At 31.3% G+C, this 22,886-nt stretch overlaps 1 protein-coding gene across 2 annotated transcripts in view; it reads right to left on the bottom strand.

Moving 5' to 3' along the window:
• Positions 1–17,598: 17,598 nt before the first annotated feature.
• The window catches only part of LOC135128584 (2-oxoisovalerate dehydrogenase subunit beta, mitochondrial), a 53,622-nt gene continuing 48,334 nt past the window's right edge, over positions 17,599–22,886 (bottom strand). For both annotated transcript variants that reach the window (XM_064055478.1, XM_064055477.1), the window contains exon 7: positions 17,599–17,773. In XM_064055478.1, the coding sequence (XP_063911548.1) occupies positions 17,633–17,773 (141 nt within the window). In that variant the 3' untranslated portion in view covers positions 17,599–17,632. The remainder of the gene's footprint in view (positions 17,774–22,886) is intronic.

The following is a 22,886-nucleotide window of genomic DNA, read 5'->3' as shown; positions in this document are numbered from 1 at the left end:
CCTCTGATACGTATACGTGAGTAAATTGTTTCGTTATTTTATTGATTATTACAAATCAATATTCAAAACGACCCAATTCATTTTCCCGAAAATTTGAGAATATAATAATTTTATTCTTAGTATTACACTACATCTATCCCAACTGATATACGTGTCCTTGCAAAAATGTTGATGACGTCATCGCATTTTTTTTTTAAATTCCCACTACAAAAATGTAATGAGAAAAAAAACACAATAGGCATGCAGTCGTCAAGTTTCCGACAGCGAGGGAAGTACTGTCTAAACTCTTTAGACCAATTTTTTTTATACTAGTTCATGGTCTGAAGACCGAATAGAACTCTTCTCTATTAGAATTTCATAGATTTATTAGTGGAATGGTTTATTATCTTCTATAATGAAAGATTCTAGAACTTTACCGATTCTTTCCGAATTTTTTCTTCTACACTAGTTCAAGGTCTAAAGTCTGATTGGAACTCTTCTCTATCAGAATTTTATATTTTTCATAGTGGAACTGTCTACATTATCGTCTAGAATGAAACGCTCTAGAACTTTACAGATTCTTACCAAATTGTTTCTACTACACTAGTTCATAGTCTGAAGACCAAAATTTTACTATTTCTGACTGGGATTCTGCCATTCTGGAATTTTATACAAGTATTTAATAGTGGAAATACTTAAATTATCTTCTATAATGACACGTTCTAGAACTTTACCGATTCTTCCCAAATTCTTTCTTCTAAACTAGTCCACGGTTTGAAGTTTTATTAGAACTCTTCACTATTGGAATTTTATCTATGTATTCAATATTGGAACTGTTTATATTATCTTCTAGAATGAATCGCTCTAGAACCTTACCGACTCTTTCCGAATTATTTCTTCTACACTAGTTCACGGTTTGAAGTTCAAATCTTACTGTTTCTAATTGGAACTTTTCTGTATTGGAATTTTATGTATTTAATAGTGGAACTGTTAATATTATCTTCTAGAATGAAACGCTCTACAATTTTACCAATTCTACGCAAATATTTTCTTCTAAACTAGTTCACGCTTTGAAGTCCAATTGAATCTCTTCTCTATTGGAACTTTATGTATTTAATAATCGAACTGTTATACTACCTTTTAGAATAAACTGTTCTAGAACTCTACCGATTCCTTCCGAATTCTTTCTTCTACATTAGTTCGCGGTCTGATGTTCAAATCTTACAATGTCCGATTAGAACTCTTCTCTATTGGAATTTTATATACTTAATCATGCAACTGTTTACATTAGCTTCTAGGATAAAAGGCTCTAGAAATGTACCGATTGCTTTCAAATGCTTTTTCTGCAATAGTTCACGGTCTGAAGTCCGATTGGAACTCATCTCTATTAGAATTATATATATTTAATAGTGGAACTGTTTACATTATCTTCTAGAATGAAACGCTCTAGAACTTTACGGATTCTTACCAAATTCTTTCTTCTACACTAGTTCATAGGCTGAAGTCCAAATTTTTGCTGTTTTTGACGGGGACTCTACCCTATTGGAATTTTATATAGGTATTTAATAGTGGAAATGCTTATATTATCTTCTATAATGAAACGTTCTAGAACTTTACCGATTCTTTCCGAATTCTGTCTTCTGCACTAGTTCACAGTCTGAAATTCAAATCTTACTACGTCAAATTGGAACTTTTCTGTATCGGAATTTTACATATTTAATATTGGAACTGTTTATATTGTCTTCTAGAATGAACCGCTCTAGAATTTTACCGATTCTTTCCAAATTATTTCTTTTACACCAGTTCACGTTCCGAAGTCCGATTATATCTCTTGGAATTTTACATACTTAATAATGGAACTGTTTACATTATCTTCTAAATTGAAACGGATTCTTATCAAATACTTTCTTCTACACTAGTTCATTATCTGAACTCCAAATTTTACTGTTTGTGACTGGGACTCCACCCTATTGGAATTTTATATAGGTATTTAATGGTGGAACTGTTTATAATGAAACTTTACTACTCTTACCAAATTCTTTCTTCCAAACTAGTTCACAGTTTGAAGTCCAAATCTGACTATTTTCAATTGGAACTCTATTCTACTAGAATTTTAGGTTTCCATATGTTTTAGAATTTACTGGAATGAAAAGTTCTCGCAATTATGCCACATATCTTCATCAACTTTCTTCTGCAACTCTATTTTAGCACCAAATTCAAGCAAATGTTTTGGAATCTAATTTTGCCTCTAAAGAGAATTCTATTACTTTCCAAAAAAGATTAGAAAAATATTCACAAAAAAGTAAATTTTGAATTTAAGTTTTTAATTTATTAATAAAAATCGTATTTGGTCATTTTTGTTTTGCTTTAACATTTTGTTATGTTATTGCTTTCCGCACCTTCAGTAATCTTATATGAACGATGCTTAAGCTACCTATGTTTAAAAATTTAAAAGTAAAAGAAACAAGAAGAAAATTTAAATTCCACGTCAGAGCTTGACGGAAAATGGCCTGGTCTACGCTGTTTTTCCTACGTAATAAGGTCAATTCGGCGAAAGGCTACTTTCAAGTTTTCTGTCAAATTTTATACGTATTTTGGAATTATTAGTTCAAAATTTTGCTTGGCAAATGTTGATTAAGTACTATACTCCTGTACTTCTGCTTTATGAATCCGCTTTAAATTGTTACCGTAGTAATCCAGATTTTATAATCACGTTTATAGTTAAATTAGTGGAATGTTCAGTAACCGTTTTTAGTTCAGATGGTTAGACGGGTGCTTGTCATGTTCTATGTTTCAAATAGATTTTCTTAGTAACAAAATTTCCAGAAAACGTCATTCAATTGTAAAATGACTTTTAAATACCTAGCAAAATTTCCAAAAAACGTCATGAAATCGTTGGTGGGAATGATCAGGGAAACTTTGATTTACGTTTTATCACTTACGCGGTGTTTCTAAAATACGCCTACTTATCTGGCCACGGAAGTATAACCTGTCACACCTGAGCCGTCAAGCCTTCTTCTTAGATTAATATAACACGTTGTTATATAATTTTGATTTTTTGCGGGAAGCTGGATGCTGAGGGTAAAAATTCAAGGCGGATTCATAAACCACAAGTACAGGAGTATATTTCATGCAAAATATAGACAGCATTTACCATTCAAAATTTTAAGGAAACATCGTCAAGTTGTTAGTAGGACTGATTAGACTCGCTCTAAAAGGGCTTAATCTCCGGAAAAAATCTTTAAAAGCTTTCAATATTATAAATTTTTCAAAGACTCGAAGCTGGTGTTTCTTACGTTGACAAGAGGGTAGGTGTCGGGTAGCAGATAATTTATGGGTGTAATAGTATTGTTATTATTTATTAATCTTATTACAATAATCTGCGTAAAGCGGGTTTGCACTAAAATGACAAAATGTTTTCTTACCTAACAACATTTTGTTATTAAATATCATTTTCAATAGACCTTACTTTCTGATGTGGTTCTTTCTACACTTAGAAAAATATGTAGCTGCAAAATATATTTTTTATTATTAATGTTACTGTAGTGCAAATTTTATAGTCTACATCAAAACATCTGTGCAAAACTAACACAGCTTTACAGCTCCTTCTGACGATATTACTGTCGTTTGCCGCTTTTGCCCCATTAAATTATTCTAGCACATCACCCCTATTCGCCTCCCCTCACACACACGCTTCTCAAAAGATATCAACAGGTATACAAAAATTTCATCTCCGAGATCACTCGTCTCTCCTTCCCTCGAGAACTTCTTCAGTTCTCTCTTTCCAAACTCGCCAAAAGAACTGAAACTTCGCTTCTTTCACAAAGCATCCACCCAACAAGTTGGCAACCTACCCAGAAATTCGTTAATTAATTAGTTCTGTTCTGGTCCTAAATGTGGTGCTTTGGAGTGAATCGATCCGTGTTAACATTTCCTGTCAACTTTGATGCCCTTGATCTGCACCAGTATTTGATTAATAAAGCGCCCTGTCATCGGCGTCAAGGTCGGGTCAGAATTCCGATTTTATTGACAAGCCACTTTCACCGAGCATCTTTACGTGTACAGGTGTGATCATCGGTTTCTCAACGCCAAGGGGTGGGTTCGCACGTTTGCACATTATTCAGTTTCACGTTTCTAGCCTGCAACTTTAATTTATTGGCGAGAAAACTGTTTGATGTACGGCTGAGATTGATTGCGAAATGGGAACACGAAATTGGTGCTTTCGGGTGATCTGCTGATATGTCGCTGGTTTTGTTGGGTCTGGAGCGGTTTTTTGGTGGTCAAGGTATGTCAACGCGGTCGTGGTTTGGGGATTTTGCGGTTTGTGGTAGACAATGTGGTGCCTTCGTGTTGACGACAATAGAGAATTTTACAAATCTTGGAATTGTTGGTGGATGTTTTTTGGCACTTTTTTCGAAATGAGTAAGTGGTTTTGAAACGTCCTTTAACTGTTGAACTATTTTTAACAATTCACTTTGTCACTGTGAACTGTCTGGGAGTCGGGCTGGTGTATTTATAGTTACTACACTTGAACTTGGAAGGTGAGACCAAGACCGAGGCAATAAAAAACGGTATGATTGGGCGCAACCTAGAAGCTTATTTTAAATCTCACAATTTAGTTTTAATCTGATATCACATTAAAGATTTTATAATAAAATCTAGAGTTGTCAAAAACAGAATTATTCGGACAAAATTTGAAAAGTTGATATACGTATAATAACTAATAACTGAATATTAAAGTCACAATAAGTCATTATCTGCAGTTAGTAACAAATTCGTAAATTAAATTACCTAATTCTAAGGAAGAAGATAATGGACAAAATAAAAAAAAATTGCCGATCAAAAACAATTGAACACTGGAGGCTTTTTTAATATTTTACTACATAAAAAATTTGACACGATATTCTAGATTCAAGAAGAATCTCATTTGAGAACAACCAGAAATAGAAATATTTAGTTTTTAGTTTCAGTCCAGAAGAAAGTTGATCGAGAACGCATAAAGTTCTCGATTCTTCAGTTTTCCGGTTTGGAATTTTTGTAATTGTCGATTTTAAGTTCTTCTGATATATTTAAAAAAAAATTAACTTTACACTTGTGCAAATTTTTACATTTTTCATTTTCCAGTTTTTATAATTTTCCGATTGTTTCGTTATTCCATTTTTGGTTTTCATTTTGCTAGTTTTCGTTTTACAATTATTAGATCTTTTAATTTTTGATTTTCTCAATTTTTCAACTTTTAGTTTCCCCATATTTCAGTTTTTCGTTTCAATAATAATTTGTCGATTTTTTTATGTTAAAATTTTTCAATTTTTCAATGATTCCATCTTTCGTTTTTTCAAATTTTATGTTTTGTTTCCCAATTGTTTGGTATTTTAATTTGTTGTTGTCTCCAATTTTCAGTTTTTTTCTTTTTATTTTTCATTTTTTCAATTTTTCGATTTGCAATTTTCCTGGTTTTTCAGTTTAAATCTTTTGATTTTTCGACTTCTCAACTGTTTTTCATTTCTTCAGTTTTTTTCTAACTCTCTGCTTTTGATTTTTGAAATTTTTTGATTTTTAATTTTACACAAATGCAATTTTTAGTTCTCAATTTAAAATTTTTCTCTTTTAAATTTTTCAATTTTTCGGGTTTGATGATTTTTGGGTAAAGACAATATGGGAAGAATCTTCGCAGGCTGTAATACTATTCGCATTAAAAAAAAATTAAATTAGTAAAATCTAACCCCTTTTCATAGGAGAAAAATTTAGTTCTAAAAAGAATTGCGTGAATAAAGTACGAAAAATTCGGATAACCCACGAAAAAACGAAACGTTGACACTAATATTAAAGTCACAATCAGTCATTATCTGCAGTTAGTAACAAATTCGTAAATTAAATTACCTAATACTAAGGAAGAAGATAATGGACAAAATAAAAAAAAATGCCGATCAAGAACAATCGAACACTGGGGACTTTTAAAATTTTACAACATTAAAAATTTGACACGATATTCTAGATTCTAGAAAAATCCCATTTGAGAACAACCAGAAATAAAAATATTTAGTCTTTGGTTTCAGTCCAGTATATTAAAGAAAGTTGACTGAGAACGCACTAAGGACGTTCGAAGGTTCTTTTCTAAAAATTTCGATAGGTTAAATAAATACATGGATTTTCGGGGAAGTACTATAACATAGAGGTTTTTTTATAGTTGGCAGAGATTTTTGAATTTTTAAAGATTATGGTTTCTAAGTTTCCCGATTTTTCTGCTTTTTGAATTATTTCAATTTTAGATTTTTTAGTTTTTAGATTTTGTTTTCCAATTTTTCGAATTGCAAATTTTCGAGTATTCAGTTTCAGATTTTTTAATTGTTCCATTTTTTAATCCTTGAATTTTTTTATTTTTCGAATTTTTGGGTTCTCGATTTTTAATTTTTCGATTTGTCAATTTTTCATTTCTTCAGTTTTCCGGTTTGAAATTTTTCTAATTGTCGATTTTAAGTTCTTCTGATATATTATAAAAAAAAAAATAACTTTACACTTGTGCAAATTTTTACATTTTTCATTTTCCAGTTTTTATAATTTTCCGATTGTTTCGTTATTCCATTTTTGGTTTTCATTTTGCTAGTTTTCGTTTTACAATTATTAGATCTTTTAATTTTTGATTTTCTCAATTTTTCAATTTTTCGATGATTCCATCTTTCGTTTCTTCAAATTTTATGTTTAGTTTACCAACTTTTAGGTATTTTAACTTGAAAAAAAATTAATCTTTGTTTCGTAAATTTCCAAAAAGAGTTTTTTACTTGTTTTATTTTTGTTTCATTATTTTTTAAAGGTCAGAATTTGTAATGAATTTTCTGCTCAAAATACAAAAAAATTTCACTGCACCAAAGTATTTGGAAAAACGGAATTCTCCAAAATTTTATAGTCGTAGGCATTTAAATTTTTAATCATATCAAAAATAATTCTAAATTTCAAAAAATAATTATTTTTCGAGTTTACGGATTCATCATTTCAAAACGGTTCGAGGCACGAGTTTCTGGTTTATACCACTCGATTCCTTGGAGTTTTCTAGTTATAACGAATAGCTTGTTGTATCAGATAAGTGTGGCGTTTGTGCTTGAGAGACTGATAAAGCAGACGATGTCATTTTTTTGGAGGTAACATAATATAAAAAAATAAAAAAAAATCAGTACCTTCTGCAGATCAATTTTGAAGTAGGATTCATATTCATAACAAGTGCAGCTAATTTCAGAAATCTCCGTTATCGAATAAGAAATTACTACTACTTATCACAATCCGAGATTTTATGTCAGACAAGATATTTCACAAAAAAAAGGTTTTCCGATTTACGTGAAATTGAATTCCCAGACTAATTTTACACCGCAAAATTGATGTTCACGTCAGTCCTTGAATACTATTTTGATTTGAACCGGAATTGCGTTTCATTCCAAATCTCAAAAAATATTTTTCGAGTTTACGGATTCGTCATTTCAAAACGGTTCGAGATACGAGTTTTTGGTTTGTACCATTCGATTCCTTGGAGTTTTCTAGTCACAACGAGTAACTTTTTGTGTCGGATAAATTTGGCGTTTGTGGTTGAGACACTGATAAAGCAGACGATATCATTTTTCTGGACGTAACATAATATAAAAAAATCAAAAAAATTCAGGAAACTCTACAGATCAATTTTGAAGTCGGATTCATACTCAGGATGCCTAAATTAATAAGAGCAGCAAATTTCAGGAATCTCCGTTATCGAATAAGAAATTAGTACTATCATCATATCTTGTCAAATGAATCTGATTTTTGCAAATAACATATCCTCTAAGAAAATAAGGGTGGGTGGGCCGGGCTAGTACTTGTCAAGGTAAGGCTGATTTTGGCAGATAACCCACTCTTCTCAAAAAATAAAGGGTGGGTGGGCGGAGCTAGTACTTGCGAAATTAAAAACTTCGAAAGTTGAAAAATCGAAAAACTGAAAAATCTAGTAGTACTCGCTACGATAAGACTGATTTTGGCTAATGATCTACTCTCTAAGAAAACAAAGCCCGGGCGGGCCAGACAAATAACCTACTCTTCTAAGAAAAAGTATTAGCCCCGCCCACCCACCCTTTATTTTCTTAGAATAGGTCATCTGCCAAAATCAACTTTACTTTGTCAAGTATGAGTCTGATTTTCGCAAATGACGTATCCTCTAAGAAAATAAAGCGTGGGTGGGCGGGGCTAGTAATTGTTAAGATGAGACTGATTTTGGTAAATGACATTTCCTCTAAGAAAATAACGGTTGGTGGGCGTGCCTAGTACTTGGTAGATAAGATTGATTTTGGCATATGACTTATTGTTCTCAGAAAATAAAGGCTGGTTGGGCGTAGCTAGTACTTCCCAAATAACCTACCCTCTAAGAAAATAAAAGACGGGTGGTTTTATAATTTTACAATTTTGCATAGTTTAGGCTTCAAACTTTACATTTTTCTTTTTATAGAGATAATTTTCCGATTGTTCCGTTATTCCATTTTTGGTTTTTTAGTTTTTGGTTTTCATTTTGCTAGTTTTCGTTTTACAATTATTAGATCTTTTAATTTTTGGTTTTCTCAATTTTTCAATTTATAGTTTCCCGATTTTTCAACTTTTCATTTCTTTAATTTGTCATTTCTTTTATTTAAAAATTTTTCCGTTTTTCAATTATTCTATGCTTAATTTTATGTTTGATTTTGCAATTTTTAGGTATTTTAATTCGTGGTTTTCGCCATTTTTTAGTTTTTTCTTCCGTTTTTTCGATTTTTCATTTTTAAAATTTTTCGATTTGCAATGTTCCTGGTTTTTAAATTTAAATTTTTCAAATATTTAACTTCTAAAATTTTTCACTTTTAAATTTTTCAATTTTTCGAGTTTGACGACTTTGGAGTAAAGACAATATGGGAAGAACATATTAAATCTTCGCAAGCTCTAATACCATTCGAATTAAAAAATATATATAATTTAAATTAATAAAACCTAACCCCTTTTCTCCGAGAAGAATTGAGTGAATAAAGTACGAAAAACTCTCATAAACCACGAAAAAACCCAACGTTGACAGTACATTGTACTGCTGCTGCAAGATTTGATTGGTGTGTTCTTCACAAAGTATTTCTACTCTAATTCTAGGTTGTAATTCTTGATATTAAAAACAACTGGCATCAACAAGTTACCGTTTCGAAAATAATGATTTTGTACATTGAAAAATACTGCTCGGGCACCAGTTTTTTTTAATTTAACGCTTTGTTATTCACATATCTTTGATTTAAATTACATTATGAACTTAAACAAATTTTTGAAATTATCAATTTTCATGCGATGAAATCTACATTGCTGTAAAATTTGTCAAGTATAAAACAAATTGATCTCATCTTATTAGACAGAACTTTCTTCGCCTCTGAAGCACAATCAAACAAATCAAGTTTTTTAGGAAAAAAAAATAGATAGTACCAATCACAGTGTAAGAAAAAAAGTGGCCCATGAGTGGATCGAAATTGCGACCTTCGCGTTATTTGCCACTTTACCTGTATTTTAATAAGTCATTCCTACTTTGACCGTAATATACAGGGTGAGTCACTAAATGCGCGTTTTTCGATATCTCAATAATTATTAGAAATGGAAAAAAACTTAAAGAACAAAGTTGTATAATTCTTTAAGCACTACACTTTAAAATTATTTTTAACGATACAGAGTGTTCTGTTTTTAAGGCGTAACACATAACTTAGTTTTAGTTAAAATGAAACACCCTATCTATTTTTACATATTTTGATTGACCTCTTCTAGGGCTTTACAACCACTTACACTTTCGAAATTCCGACGAGACGTTGCCACATTTTTCCAAATTTCTTGAAATTTATTGGCAGCGAAAGGCTTCGTAAAAAAATCATAGTAGCTTTATTTTTAAAGTCTGTCCATACAATATTTTGTGAAAGGATAAATAAAAGTACGCGCTTTGTCGTGCTGTCAACTAAATCAAATGTTAGTATACGAAGTGTTTATAAAACAATTAAAACTACAATTTTCAAATACAGATTTTCATGTATTTCTCAAAAAAGTAAAAAATCGCAGTAACTATCGACTTTATATTTACAAAATATTCAGCAACGGAAAAACGAGAACAAAAACAAAACAAAAAAAGTAATAAAATATAGGGAATTTTATTTGAAAAAACTGAAATAACGATATTTAAAAATTTTTTATAAACACTCTATATATAAAAATTTTATCTTATTTATACCACAACAAGACGCGTAGCTTTCTTTATCTCTCCACAAAATATTATAAGACAGAATTAATAATTTAACAGATAAGTCAGAATTTTTCTCACACAGATTTCTGTATTAAATAAAATTTTTGGAAGACATCCTGAATATTTTAGTGGCGATAAATACATATACCAATTTTCCAAAACACATTTTTTTAACAAATATTGATTTATTGTTACATTTTTGAAGAAATGCCATTAATTTAGACCGATGAAAGAAAAAAAAAAAAATCTTTGTTTCGTAAATTTCCAAAAAGAGTTTTCTATTTGTTTTATTTTTGTTTTATTTTTGTTTTATTATTTGTTAAAGGTCAGAATTTGTAATGAATTTTCTGCTCAAAATACAAAAAAATTTCACTGCACCAAAGTATTTGGAAAAACGGAATTCTCCAAAATTTTATAGTCGTAGGCATTTAAATTTTTGATCATGTCAAAAATAATTCTAAATTTCAAAAAATAATTATTTTTCGAATTTACGGATTCATCATTTCGAAACGGTTCGAGGCACGAGTTCCTAGTTTGTACCACTCGATTCCTTGGAGTTTTCTAGTTATAACGAATAGCTTGTTGTATCAGATAAGTGTGGCGTTTGTGCTTGAGACGCTGATAAATCAGACGATGTCATTTTTCTGGAGGTAACATAATATAAAAAAATAAAAAAAAATCAGGAACTTCTGCAGATCAATTTTGAAGTCGGATTCATATTCATAATAAGTGCAGCAAATTTCAGGAATCTCTGTTGTCGAATAAGAAATTAGTACTACTTATCACAATCCGAGATTTTGTCAGACGAGATATTTCACAAAAAAAAGGTTTTCCGATTTACCTGAAATTGAATTCCCAGACTAATTTTACACCGCAAAATTGATGTTCACGTCAGTCCTTGAACACTATTTTGATTTGAACCGGAATTGCGTTTCATTCCAAATCTCAAAAAATATTTTTCGAGTTTACGGATTCGTCATTTCAAAACGGTTCGAGATACGAGTTTTTAATTTGTACCATTCGATTCCTTGGAGTTTTCTAGTCACAACGAGTAACTTTTTGTGTCGGATAAATTTGGCGTTTGTCCTTGAGACACTGATAAAACAGACGATGTAATTTTTCTGAAGGTAACAATATAAAAAAATCAAAAAAATTCAGGAAACTGCAGATCAATTTTGAAGTCGGATTCATACTGAGGATGCCTAAATTAATAAGTGCAGCAAATTTCAGGAATCTCCGTTATCGAATAAGAAATTAGTACTATCATCATATCTTGTCAAGTATGGATCTGATTTTTGCAAATAACATATCCTCTAAGAAAATAAGGGTGGGTGGGCGGGTCTAGTACTTGTCAAGGTAAGGCTGACTTTGGCAGATGACCCACTCTTCTCAGAAAATAAAGGGTGGGTGGGCGGAGCTAGTACTTGCGAAATTAAAAACTTCGAAAGTTGAAAAATCGAAAAACTGAAAAATATAGTAGTACTCGCTACGATAAGACTGATTTTGGCTAATGATCTACTCTCTAAGAAAACAAAGTCCGGGCGGGCCGGACAAAGGACCTACTCTTCTAAGAAAAAGTATTAGCGCCGCCCACCCACCCTTTATTTTCTTAGAATAGGTCATCTGCCAAAATCAATTTTATTTTGTCAAGTATGAGTCTGATTTTTGCAAATGACATATCCTCTAAGAAAATAAGTGTGGGTGGGCGGGGCTAGTCCTTGTGAAGGTAAGGCTGACTTTGACAAATGACCCACTCTTCTCAGAAAATAAAGGGTGGGTGGGCGGAGCTAGTACTTGCGAAATTGAAAACTTTGAAAGTTGAAAAATCGAAAAACTGAAAAATCTAGTAGTACTCGCTACGATAAGACTGATTTTGGCTAATGATCTACTCTCTATGAAAACAAAGCCCGGGCAGGCCGGACAAAGGACCTACTCTTCTAAGAAAAAGTATTAGCGCCGCCCACCCACCCTTTATTTTCTCAGAATAGGTCATCTGCCAAAATCAATTTTATTTTGTCAAGTTTGAGTCTGATTTTTGCAAATGACATATCCTCTAAGAAAATAAGGGTGGGTGGGCGGGGCTAATACTTGTCAAGATAAGACTGGTTTTGGCAGATGACGGGTCTTTTAAGAAAATAAAGGGTGGGTGGGCGGGGCTAGTAATTGTTAACATGAGACTGATTTTAGTTAATGACATTTCCTGTAAGAAAATAACGGGTTGGTGGGCGTGCCTAGTACTTGGTAGATAAGATTGATTTTGGCATATGACTTATTGTTCTCAAAAAATAAAGACTGATTGGGCGGAGCTAGTACTTGCCAAATAACTTACCCTCTAAGAAAATAAAAGGCGGGTCGTTTTTTAATTTTACAATTTTGCATAGTTTAGGCTTCAAATTTTACATTTTTCTTTATATAGATATTATAATTTTCCGATTGTTCCGTTATTCCATTTTTGGTTTTTTAGTTTTTGGTTTTCATTTTGCTAGTTTTCGTTTTACAATTATTAGATCTTTTAATTTTTGGTTTCCTCAATTTTTCAATTTATAGTTTCCCGATTTTTCAACTTTTCATTTCTTTAATTTGTCATTTCTTTTATTTTAAAATTTTTCAGTTTTTCAATTATTCTATGCTTCGATTTTTTAATTTTATGTTCGATTTTGTCAATTTTAGGTATTTTAATTCGTGGTTTTCTCCATTTTTTAGTTTTTTTCTTCCGATTTTTCGATTTTTCATTTTTAAAATTTTTCGATTTGCAATGTTCCTGGTTTTTGAATTTATATTTTTCAAATATTTAACTTCTAAAATTTTTCACTTTTAAGTTTTTCAATTTTTCGAGTTTGACGACTTTTAAGTAAAGACAATATGGGAAGAACATATTAAATCTTCGCAAGCTCTAATACCATTCGAATTAAATATATTTTAAATTAATAAAACCTAACCCCTCTTCTCTGAAAAGAATTGAGTGAATAAAGTACGAAAAACTCTCATAAACCACGAAAAAACCAAACGTTGACTGTACATTGTACTGCTGCTGCAAGATTTGATTGATGTGTTCTTCACAAAGTATTTCTACTCTAGTTCTAGGTTGTAATCCTTGATATTAAAAACAAGTGGCATCAACAAGTTACCGTTTCGAAAATAATGATTTTGTACATTGAAAAATACTGCTCGGGCACCAGTTTTTTTTAATTTAACCCTTTCTTATTCACATATCTGATTAAATTTACAATATCTATCATGAACTTAAACAAACTTTTGAAATTATCAATTTTCATGCGATGAAATCTACATTGCTGTAAAATTTGTCAAGTATAAAACAAATTAACCTCATCTTATTAGACAGAACTTTCTTCGCCTCTGAAGCACAATCAAACAAATCAAGTTTCTTAGAAAAAAAAAATAGATAGTACCAATCACAGTGTAAGAAAAAAAAGTGGCCCATGAGTGGATCGAAGTTGCGACCTTCGCGTTATTTGTCACTTTACCTGTATTTTAATAAGTCACTCCTATTTTGACCGTAATATACAGGGTGAGTCACTAAATGCGCGTTTTTCGATATCTCAATAATTATTAGAAATGGAAAAAAAGTTAAAGAGCAAAGTTGTATAGTTCTTTAAGGACTACACTTTAAAATTATTTTTAACGATACAGAGGGTTCTGTTTTTAAGGCGTAACACATAACTTAGTTTTAGTTAAAATGAAATACCCCATATATTTTTACATATTTTGATTGACCTCTTCTCGAGCTTTACAACCACTTACACTTTCGAAATTCCGACGCGACGTTGCCACATTTTTCCAATTTTCTTGAAATTTATTGGCAGCAGAAGGCTTCGTAAAAAATCATAGTAGCGTTATTTTTAAAGTGTGTCCATACAATATTTTGTGAAAGGATAAATAAAAGTACGCGCTTTGTCGTGCTGTCAACTAAATCAAATGTTAGTATACGGAGTGTTTATAAAACAATTAACACTACAATTTTCAAATACAGATTTTCATGTATTTCTCAAAAAAGTAAAAAATCGCAGTAACTATCGACTTTATATTTACAAAATATTCAGCAACGGAAAAACGAGAACAAAAACAAAACAAAAAAAGTAATAAAATATAGGGCATTTTATTTGAAAAAACTGAAATAACGATATTTAAAATTTTTTTATCAACACTCTATATATAAAAGTTTAATCTTATTTGTACCACAACAAGACGCGTAGCTTTCTTTATCTCTCCACAAAATATTATAAGACAGAATTAAAAATTTAACAGATAAGTCAGGATTTTTCTCACACAGATTTCTGTATTAAATAAAATTTTCGGAAGACATCCCCAATATTTTAGTGGCGATAAATACATATATCAATTTTCCAAAACACATGTTTTTAACAAATATTGATTTATTGCTACATTTTTGCAGAAATGCCATTAATTTAGACCGATGAAAGAAAAAAATTTAATCTTTGTTTCGTAAATTTCCAAAAACGTAAGTTTTCTACTTGTTTTATTTTTGTTTTATTATTTTTTAAAGGTGAAAAATTTTCACTGTACCAAAGTATTTGGAAAAACGAAAGTCTCCAAAATTTTATAGTCGTAGGCATTTAAATTTTTTATCAAATCAAAAATAATTCTGAAATTTCAAAAAACAATGACTGAAAAATTAATTAAAATTGAACCGACTTTTCCACGTTTTTTTTCGCTATTTCCTACTTAGTACTCAAAGAGTGTAACAAATTTTCCGTTATTTTAATTATTGGTAATATTTAATAATTAAAATACGAAAACGAAAAATCGCCAATGAGCAATTATTATTAAAATTTTAATGATTACGATTAATGCTAGCCTTTAATTTTTTAAAAATACTTGTCTAGAATATTCTTTAGGGATATAACTCTGTCGTTAATATCATTACTTTACAAAATTGAATTAGCTCCACAGACAGGATTAAATGAATCAGGAGCACGAATTTTTTACCGAATTTCAGCTGTTTTTGTAAACGTGTTGACAGAGCCCGATGACATAATTATGTTGTTGTACAGTATGAGTACCTACTCTAAAACATATGTTAAAAAATATGTGTTTACGTAGCAATTTCCATATTTTCACCTTTAAATTTAACTTGGCCTCTGGCTATAATATTTAACAAATTAACTAAAAGAAACGTTAAAGAACATTAAAAAAATTGCTAAAATTTAAATCGCAGACAAAAAATTTCGTCGATTTTGCTCATTTTTTGAAAATTTCATCTGAGAGTTTACCTTCACGTGAAACTAATTCAACACCATTATCATTGTTAATGTATGGTTAATGCACACAAACGTTGTTACCAATTATGGTGATATAAACCTGCTAATTCATGCCCTAAAGCTGTTTACTACGATTTTATTGCTGATCTAATGATGCAAATGTGAAGCTTAATGTCATTCAGACTCTAAAAAGAGCAATCGAGATATGTATGCTCACAGATTAGAGTCAATTCAAACAAAAAATTAAAATCCTGTCTTAATCTATGAGACTATGTTGCACAGTCGCCTACCCAGGATCCGAAGCAGCCCCGTCCAATGAGGAACCGCTGCTTGCTCCCGTACATATATTTGAATGATGTATCCAGTAATAAATGTTACAGCTTTACACAAGATGTCTAATATCGAAAGCATCGCCATTTTCTTTGATTTGGATTATTACTCATATTAGGTTTCATGGCAGAAGCAAGCTGACTTTTATCTATAAAGGTTTCATCTGCTCTGAATGAACTGATGAACTGTAATGAAACTTTTTTTACGTTTTGTAATTAAGGAATGGATGAAACGCTTTTCGTATTGGATTATCCTTTATATCTAGTAATGTTCGAAATGTCAGCTCAGTCCATAAAAAATTGTGTAATATCTAACGTCAAATTTCCAACCATGTTGTACAAAAAGGAAAAGAATTTCTCTCGGAATCAGTAATTATTGTCATTTTTGAAAATCCTCTTTTTTATTTTATTTACACTTATACAATTTATCACCATATTAAAACTTTTTGTTTGAAGATAATAAATATATGTAGAATTTTTCAATCAAATGTCATACATAACAATAGTTACCACACTTCTTAATTTGATCAATCAGGAACATTCAAAATGTTACAGCTGACGCTATATATGGTAAAAAAAAGTGACAAACTGAACGACTCATTTACGCAATAAATATCTTCCAGCGCCGATATTTATACAAAACATAATGATTCTTTACAACCAAAATCGAAAGTTTTATGAAAACATATTTTTCTACGAGACGATGTTGTTTTTACCAGAAGTTTCGACACTTTTTATCGTGTCCAGTAATGGGAAAATAAATTTGTCTCTAATGGAGTGTCTCGAAAATACTGACGACGTATTCATTTAATAAAATAACACATATTTGCATCTAATCTCGCTTAAATTTTTCACAAACCAGATATAAATTATGAACAAGCTCATTTTACCAAGACTACATTCTCCTATGATGCATTCCTTGTTTTTATAAGCACAAGGTATCTCAACAACTTCTCAAGCACGCACCGCATCCACAAGAATCCGTTTTTATGCATACATTAATAATTTTACTTTTAAGTTATTTTTGTGCAATTACTCCTGATAAAAAGGCAATAAATAAAATGATCGTTTAAAATATCGTAGCACTGCGGCATTTTTTAAATGCTTTTACGCGAATCGAGGCGCGCATAATGTGCATAATTTGTCATGCAAATGCAAAGTAATGCATACAATTATTACACATATAAATCACAAACTAAATGTCAAAAACAATTTGAAAGTCAGATTTCGCATATAGGTGAACGTGTCAATGCGATAATTCGTAACTTCCTAACAATATCTGCCAATAAAACATAATTGTGTGAAACCGCGTGGTCGTGTACCCCGTGTTTTTCCTCCAGAACAGCTTTTATAAAATGTTAATTCATGTTAATGACTGTAATTTCGAAGTGGTTAAGCGGAAAATGTGTTAGTTTTATGGCTTACCTTTTTTTGTCATCGCCGAATCGCTTTTTCTTTCCAATAGCGTGTGATGCAAACAGTAGCTGACCTGTCCTCGTTCGTTTCGCAATTTTAATAGAGACGATCTAGATTGGGTCGTCTTATTATCTAATTGCCAAATTAATCTAGGTTTTGTGGTCCATTATTACTTAACAAATTAATTATCCGAGTGAACGTTCCCGGAACAATAACATGACGCAAAAAAATTTGTTGTTCTAGTAAGGAAACGTTCACTTAACTTTTTACAAGTGACTTTCATCGCTCTCGTTGTTTCGATTTTGTTGTAAAAATAGCGACTTCGTCAAACAAAACACGGAAATTATTTTAGATAAATAAATATCATGGGTATTAGAAATTGCGACACAAGAAATAGGCTGGCACTTTATTAAACGCTTGTTTTCTTAGTAGTCTAACAGGTTACGTATTGCATCAAGACATCTCCACTTGTCGGGCAGATAGAAGGGCTCAAAAACGTGAGGGAACGGTGTGTCGAAGCCCGTGACTCTGGCAACAGGTGCTTCCAGATGCAAGAAACATTCCTCCTTAAAAACAAAAAAAGTGCAGACAAAATTGCATAAGAACATTTATGAGGATTTTTCTGTCAAAAGCAGTGATTTCTTAAGACGTTTCAGCAGGATTTTGCGTTCATTTACATAACAACAAATGGGACAACGAGGAGAAATTTTCAGCTATTTTTATTTGAGCGTCGTTAAAGCATAGTCTTTTGTTGCTTGATTCCATAGCGACAAATTTATTCTGCGACGGCATAAAACAAAAGCGAAAATGTTTAAAGAGAGTTTAACTTTTTCTGGAAACGCGAAATAAAACAACTTTTACTCTACGTATAAAATATACTATTTATGTTTTAAATTTTCCGTGCTACGTTAAATAAATTTCTCGTTTTATTCACGAATCTAACATATATAAGAGCTATAAAAATCTAGAAAAATGTAACAGTTTGTTGAACGTTTGGTAGCCAACTGTTGAGAACTCGAAACATCATCAAAATTTTGTTTTATTGTTCAGTTTTGAATTTTTTCCAAAAATTCGGAAATACAGGGTTAAAATACTGACAAACCCTGGTTGTAAATGCCATAATAACATTAACACTAATACAATTAGTTGTAAAATAAAACCCTAATGTTGCTTTAATTTTCTTTAAGGACAAAACATCAGAAGCTCCCAAAAATCTTTCAAGAACGAAAAACACAGGACTCTAATGTTGTTTTACTCTCTTTCAAAATAAAAAAAACACGTGTCCCTAACATTCCATTACATTTTTAAAAGAAAACACTATCGACATCAAATTTTTTTCAAATTCGTTCCAAAATAAAACACCAGAAGCTTTTAAGATTGTGTCAAATTCGCTTTAGAACAAAAGGCCAAAAGTTACCAAAAATCTTTAAACGACAAAACACCATAGGTCCCCAAGGTTTTTTTTAAATCTTTTTCGACAATAAAATCAAAAATGAAACAGAAGCGACCCCAATATTCTTCTAAACACCAGAGATCCCGAAAATTCTTTCGAATTTGTTCCAAAACAAAACACTAGAAGCTCTGAAGATTCTTGCAAATTTTTTCAAATACAAAGTAGCAGAGGTCCTAACATTCTTTTAAATTCTTAAAAAAGACGTTAGGGACGCCAAGATTCATTCAATTTTTTTTGTGGGGGGTCCCCAAAATTCTTTCAAATTCGATCCAGAAATTTCCCAACATTAAAAGACCGTAGTCCCTCGAAGTTTTTTTAATCTTTTTCAAAAACAGCATACCGGGGACCCAAAGATTCCTCTAAACTCTTAAAAAAACATTAGGGATCCCAAGATCAATTCAATTTTTTTCAAAACTATTACAAATGGGGCCTTAACATTCTTGAAAAAACCACTAGAGCCCCAACATTCTTTTAGATTCTTACAAAAGACACTAAGGACTGCAAGTTTATTTCATTTTTTTTATATATAAAAATACGACTGGTTTCTAAAATTCTTTCAAATTCGATCCAGATCAAAATACCAGAAGTTCCCAAAATCTTCCAATGACACCATAGGCACCCAAGGTTCGTTTAATCTTTTTAAAAAATAAAATACAGGACCCCAAGATGCTTTAAATTCTTAAAAAACCACTAGGGATCCCTACATTCATCCAGTTTTTTTCAGAACTAAAACACCCGGATCCCATAAGGTTCTATCAAATTAGTTAAAAAAAAAAACAGTAGATGTCCCAATATTCCTTTAAATTCTTAAAAAAGGCTCTTGGGACCCCGAGAATCTTTAATGAAAATAGTAGGGGTTCCCAAAATTCTTTCAATTTAGATCCAGAACAAAGGACCATAAGTTCCCAATAAACTTCCAACGACAAAACACCATAGGCCCCCAAGACTCTTTTGATTTTCTCAAAAATAAATTACCATTGACCCCAAGATTCTTCTAATGTTCGAAAAACAAAAAAAAAGGCTGGGGATCCCAAGATTCATTCACATTTTTTCAGAACTGAAAACACCTGGGTCCCCAAAATATTTTCAAATTGATTTAAAAAAACACCAGAAGTCCTAACATTCTTTAATGAAAATAGTAAGGGTCCCCATTTTTTTTTCAAATTTGCTCCAGAACAAAATACCAAAAGTTCTCAAAAATCTTTCAAGGAAAACACTCCATGGTTCTTTTACTCTTTTTCAAAAATAAAACACAGGGAGCCCCCGGAATTCTTCTAAATCATAAAAAACACTAGGGACCACAAGAATCTTTCAATTTTTTTCAGAATTAACGCAGCAGGTGCCTTCAGGATTCTTTCAAATGCGTTCCAAAACAAAGCAGCACAAGCTACCAATGTTTTCAAATTCTTTCAAAAACAAAAAACTAGGATACTCAAAATTCTTTTAAATTCTCAGGAAAAAATATTAGGATTAAGGATTAAGATGTTTTCGCCTTTTTTTAAATGAAAAAAATAGGGGTCCCAAGATTCTTTCAAATTCGTTCCAAAACATGATCCCAGAAGTTCCCAAACATTTTTACACGAGAAACATCGCAGACCCACAAGATTCTTTTAATTTATTTCAAAATAAAGCACCAGGAGCCCGAAAGATTCCTCTAAATCCTTAAAAAAAAAGTAGGGACTCCAAGATCACCTCCAAATTCTTAACAAAACATTAGGGACCTTCAGGGTTTCTTGTAAATTTTTCGAGTCCCCAAGATGAATCTAAATTCTTAAAAAAACACTAGGACCTCAAGATATTTTCATATTTTTTCAGAAATAAAACACTAGAGGCCTTCAAGATTTTTTCAAATTCGTTCCAAAACAAAACAGCAGAAGCTTCCAAGATTCTTTAAAATTCTTAAAAAAAATTAGGGAGTTTTAACACGCTTTTAAATGTTTAAACAAAAATACCAAGGATTAAAAAATTCTTTCAATTTTTTTCAAAATGAAGAAATTAGGGATTTTCAAGGTTCTTTGAAATTCGTTCCAGAAAAAAAAATACCAAAAGTTTCCAAAACTCTTTCCATGAAAAACATCATAGACCCATGAGGCTGTTTTAATATTTTTCAAAAAAGAAACATTGGGAGTCTTCAAGATTTTATGTAAATTCTAAAAAAAAAACACGAAAATTTTTTCAGACGTAACTAGAGGCCTTCAGGATTCCTTCAAATCCGTTCCAAAGCAAAACACCAGAAACTCCTTAGATTCTTTATATTACTTTGAAAAACAAAACACTACGGTGTCGCAACATTCTTTTCAATTTTTAAACAAAGGTAATAAGGGTCCCAAAATTCTTTCGAATTTTTTCAAAATGGAAACATATCACCAAGATTCTTTCGAATTCGTTCCATAACAAAATTCCAGAAATTCACAAAAATCTTTCTACGACAAACATAATAGGCCCACCAGGTTTTTTTAAACTTTCTTTCAAAAATATAAACATCAGGAACCCCCGAGATTCCTCTAAATTCTTAAAAAAAATACACTAGGGACCTCAAGTTTCTTTCGAATTTTTTCGAAAACAAACACCACAGGTTCCAAAATTCTTTCAAATTTTTTCATAAGTAAAACACTAGAGGCCTTCATAATTCTTTTAAATTCGTTCCAAAACAACACACCAGAAGTTCGTGAGATTCATCAAAATTCTTTCAAAAACAAAATACTACTGTGTCATAACATTCTTTAAAATTTTGAACAAAGGTCCTAAGGATTCCAAAATTCTTTCAATATTTTTCAGAATGAAGACAATAGGTGTTCCTAAGATTCTTTCAAATTCATTCCAGATCAAAATACCAGAAGACCCCAAAAATCTTTCCACGAAAAACGTCATAAACCCACAAGGTTTTTTAATTTTTTTTTTTAAATAAAACATCAGGAGCCCCAATATTCCTCTAAATTCTTAAAAAAAATTACACTAGCGATCCCAATTTTCTTTCAAATTTTTTCGAAATCAAACACCACAGGTCCCAAAATTCTTCCAAATTTTGTCAAAATGAAAATTCTAGGAGTCTCTAGTATTTTTTCAGATTTGCTTCAAAACAAAATATCCGAGGTTCCCAAAAATCTTTCAACGACAAAACACCACAGACCAACAGGTTATTCTAATATTTTTCAAAAATGAAACATCGGCAGTCCCCAAGATGAACCTAAATTCTTAAAAAACACTAGGTCTTCAAGTTTCTTTTAAATTCGTTCCAAAATAAAACTCCAGAAGCTCCTAAGATTCTATAAAATTCTTTAAATAAAAAACATTAGAGCATTCCAACATTCTTTTAGATATTTATTTAAATAAGGATACTAAGGATTAAAAAATTCTTTCGATTTTTTTCAGAATGAAGACATTAGGGATCCCCAAAATTCTTTCAAATTCGTTCCAAAAAAAAAACACCAAAAGTTCTCAAAACTCTTCCCGCGAACAACATCATAGGCCCACAACGTTCTTTAATTCTCGTTCAAAAATAAAACACCAGGAGCCACAAGATTCCTCTAAATTCTCAAAAAAAAACCCTAGGGACTCCCAGATTTCTCTGAATTCTTAACAAAACGCTAGGGACCTTCCGACTTTCTTTCACATTGTTTTCGAAAAAAGCACCACTGGTCTTGAAAGTCTTTTAAATTCTAAAAAAAGATACTAAAGACCCTAAGATGTTTTCAAATGTTTTCAAAATCAACACTGTAGGGGTCCCCAAGTTTTTCAAGTTCACTACAAAACAAAATACCACACGTTCTTAAAAATCTTTCAACGATAAAACGTCATAGACCCACAAGGTTATTTTAATCTTTTTCAAAAAACAAACATTGGAATTCCCCAAGATTTATCTAAATTGTAATAAAAAACTGTAAGGACCCCAAGATTCTTTCAATTTTTTTCAGAACTAAAACTATTGGCCCCCAAGATATTTTCAAATGGGTTTAAAAAATACCAGAAGTCACAACATTCTTTAATGAAAATGGTAGGGTATACCAGAAGTTTCCAAAAATATTTCAAGGAAAACACGCTATAGGTCCCCAAGGGTCTTTTGAGTTTTTTCGAAAATAAAATACAGGGAAACCCCAGAATTCCTCTATATTATGAAAAAATCACAAAGGACCCCAAGATTCTTTCAAATTTTTTCAAAACTAAAACACCAGAGGCCTCCAGGTTTTCTTCAAATTTGTGCCAAATCAGAACACCAGAAGCTCCCA

This window comes from Zophobas morio, unplaced genomic scaffold, assembly GCF_036711695.1.
Source record: "Zophobas morio isolate AGI-343-1 ecotype UQ-CSIRO unplaced genomic scaffold, CSIRO_AGI_Zmor_V1 ptg000014l, whole genome shotgun sequence".
Classification (NCBI taxonomy): Eukaryota; Metazoa; Arthropoda; class Insecta; order Coleoptera; family Tenebrionidae; genus Zophobas; species Zophobas morio.
The sequence above is the reverse complement of the archived record's forward strand: the minus strand, read 5'-3'. Positions and strand labels throughout refer to the sequence as shown.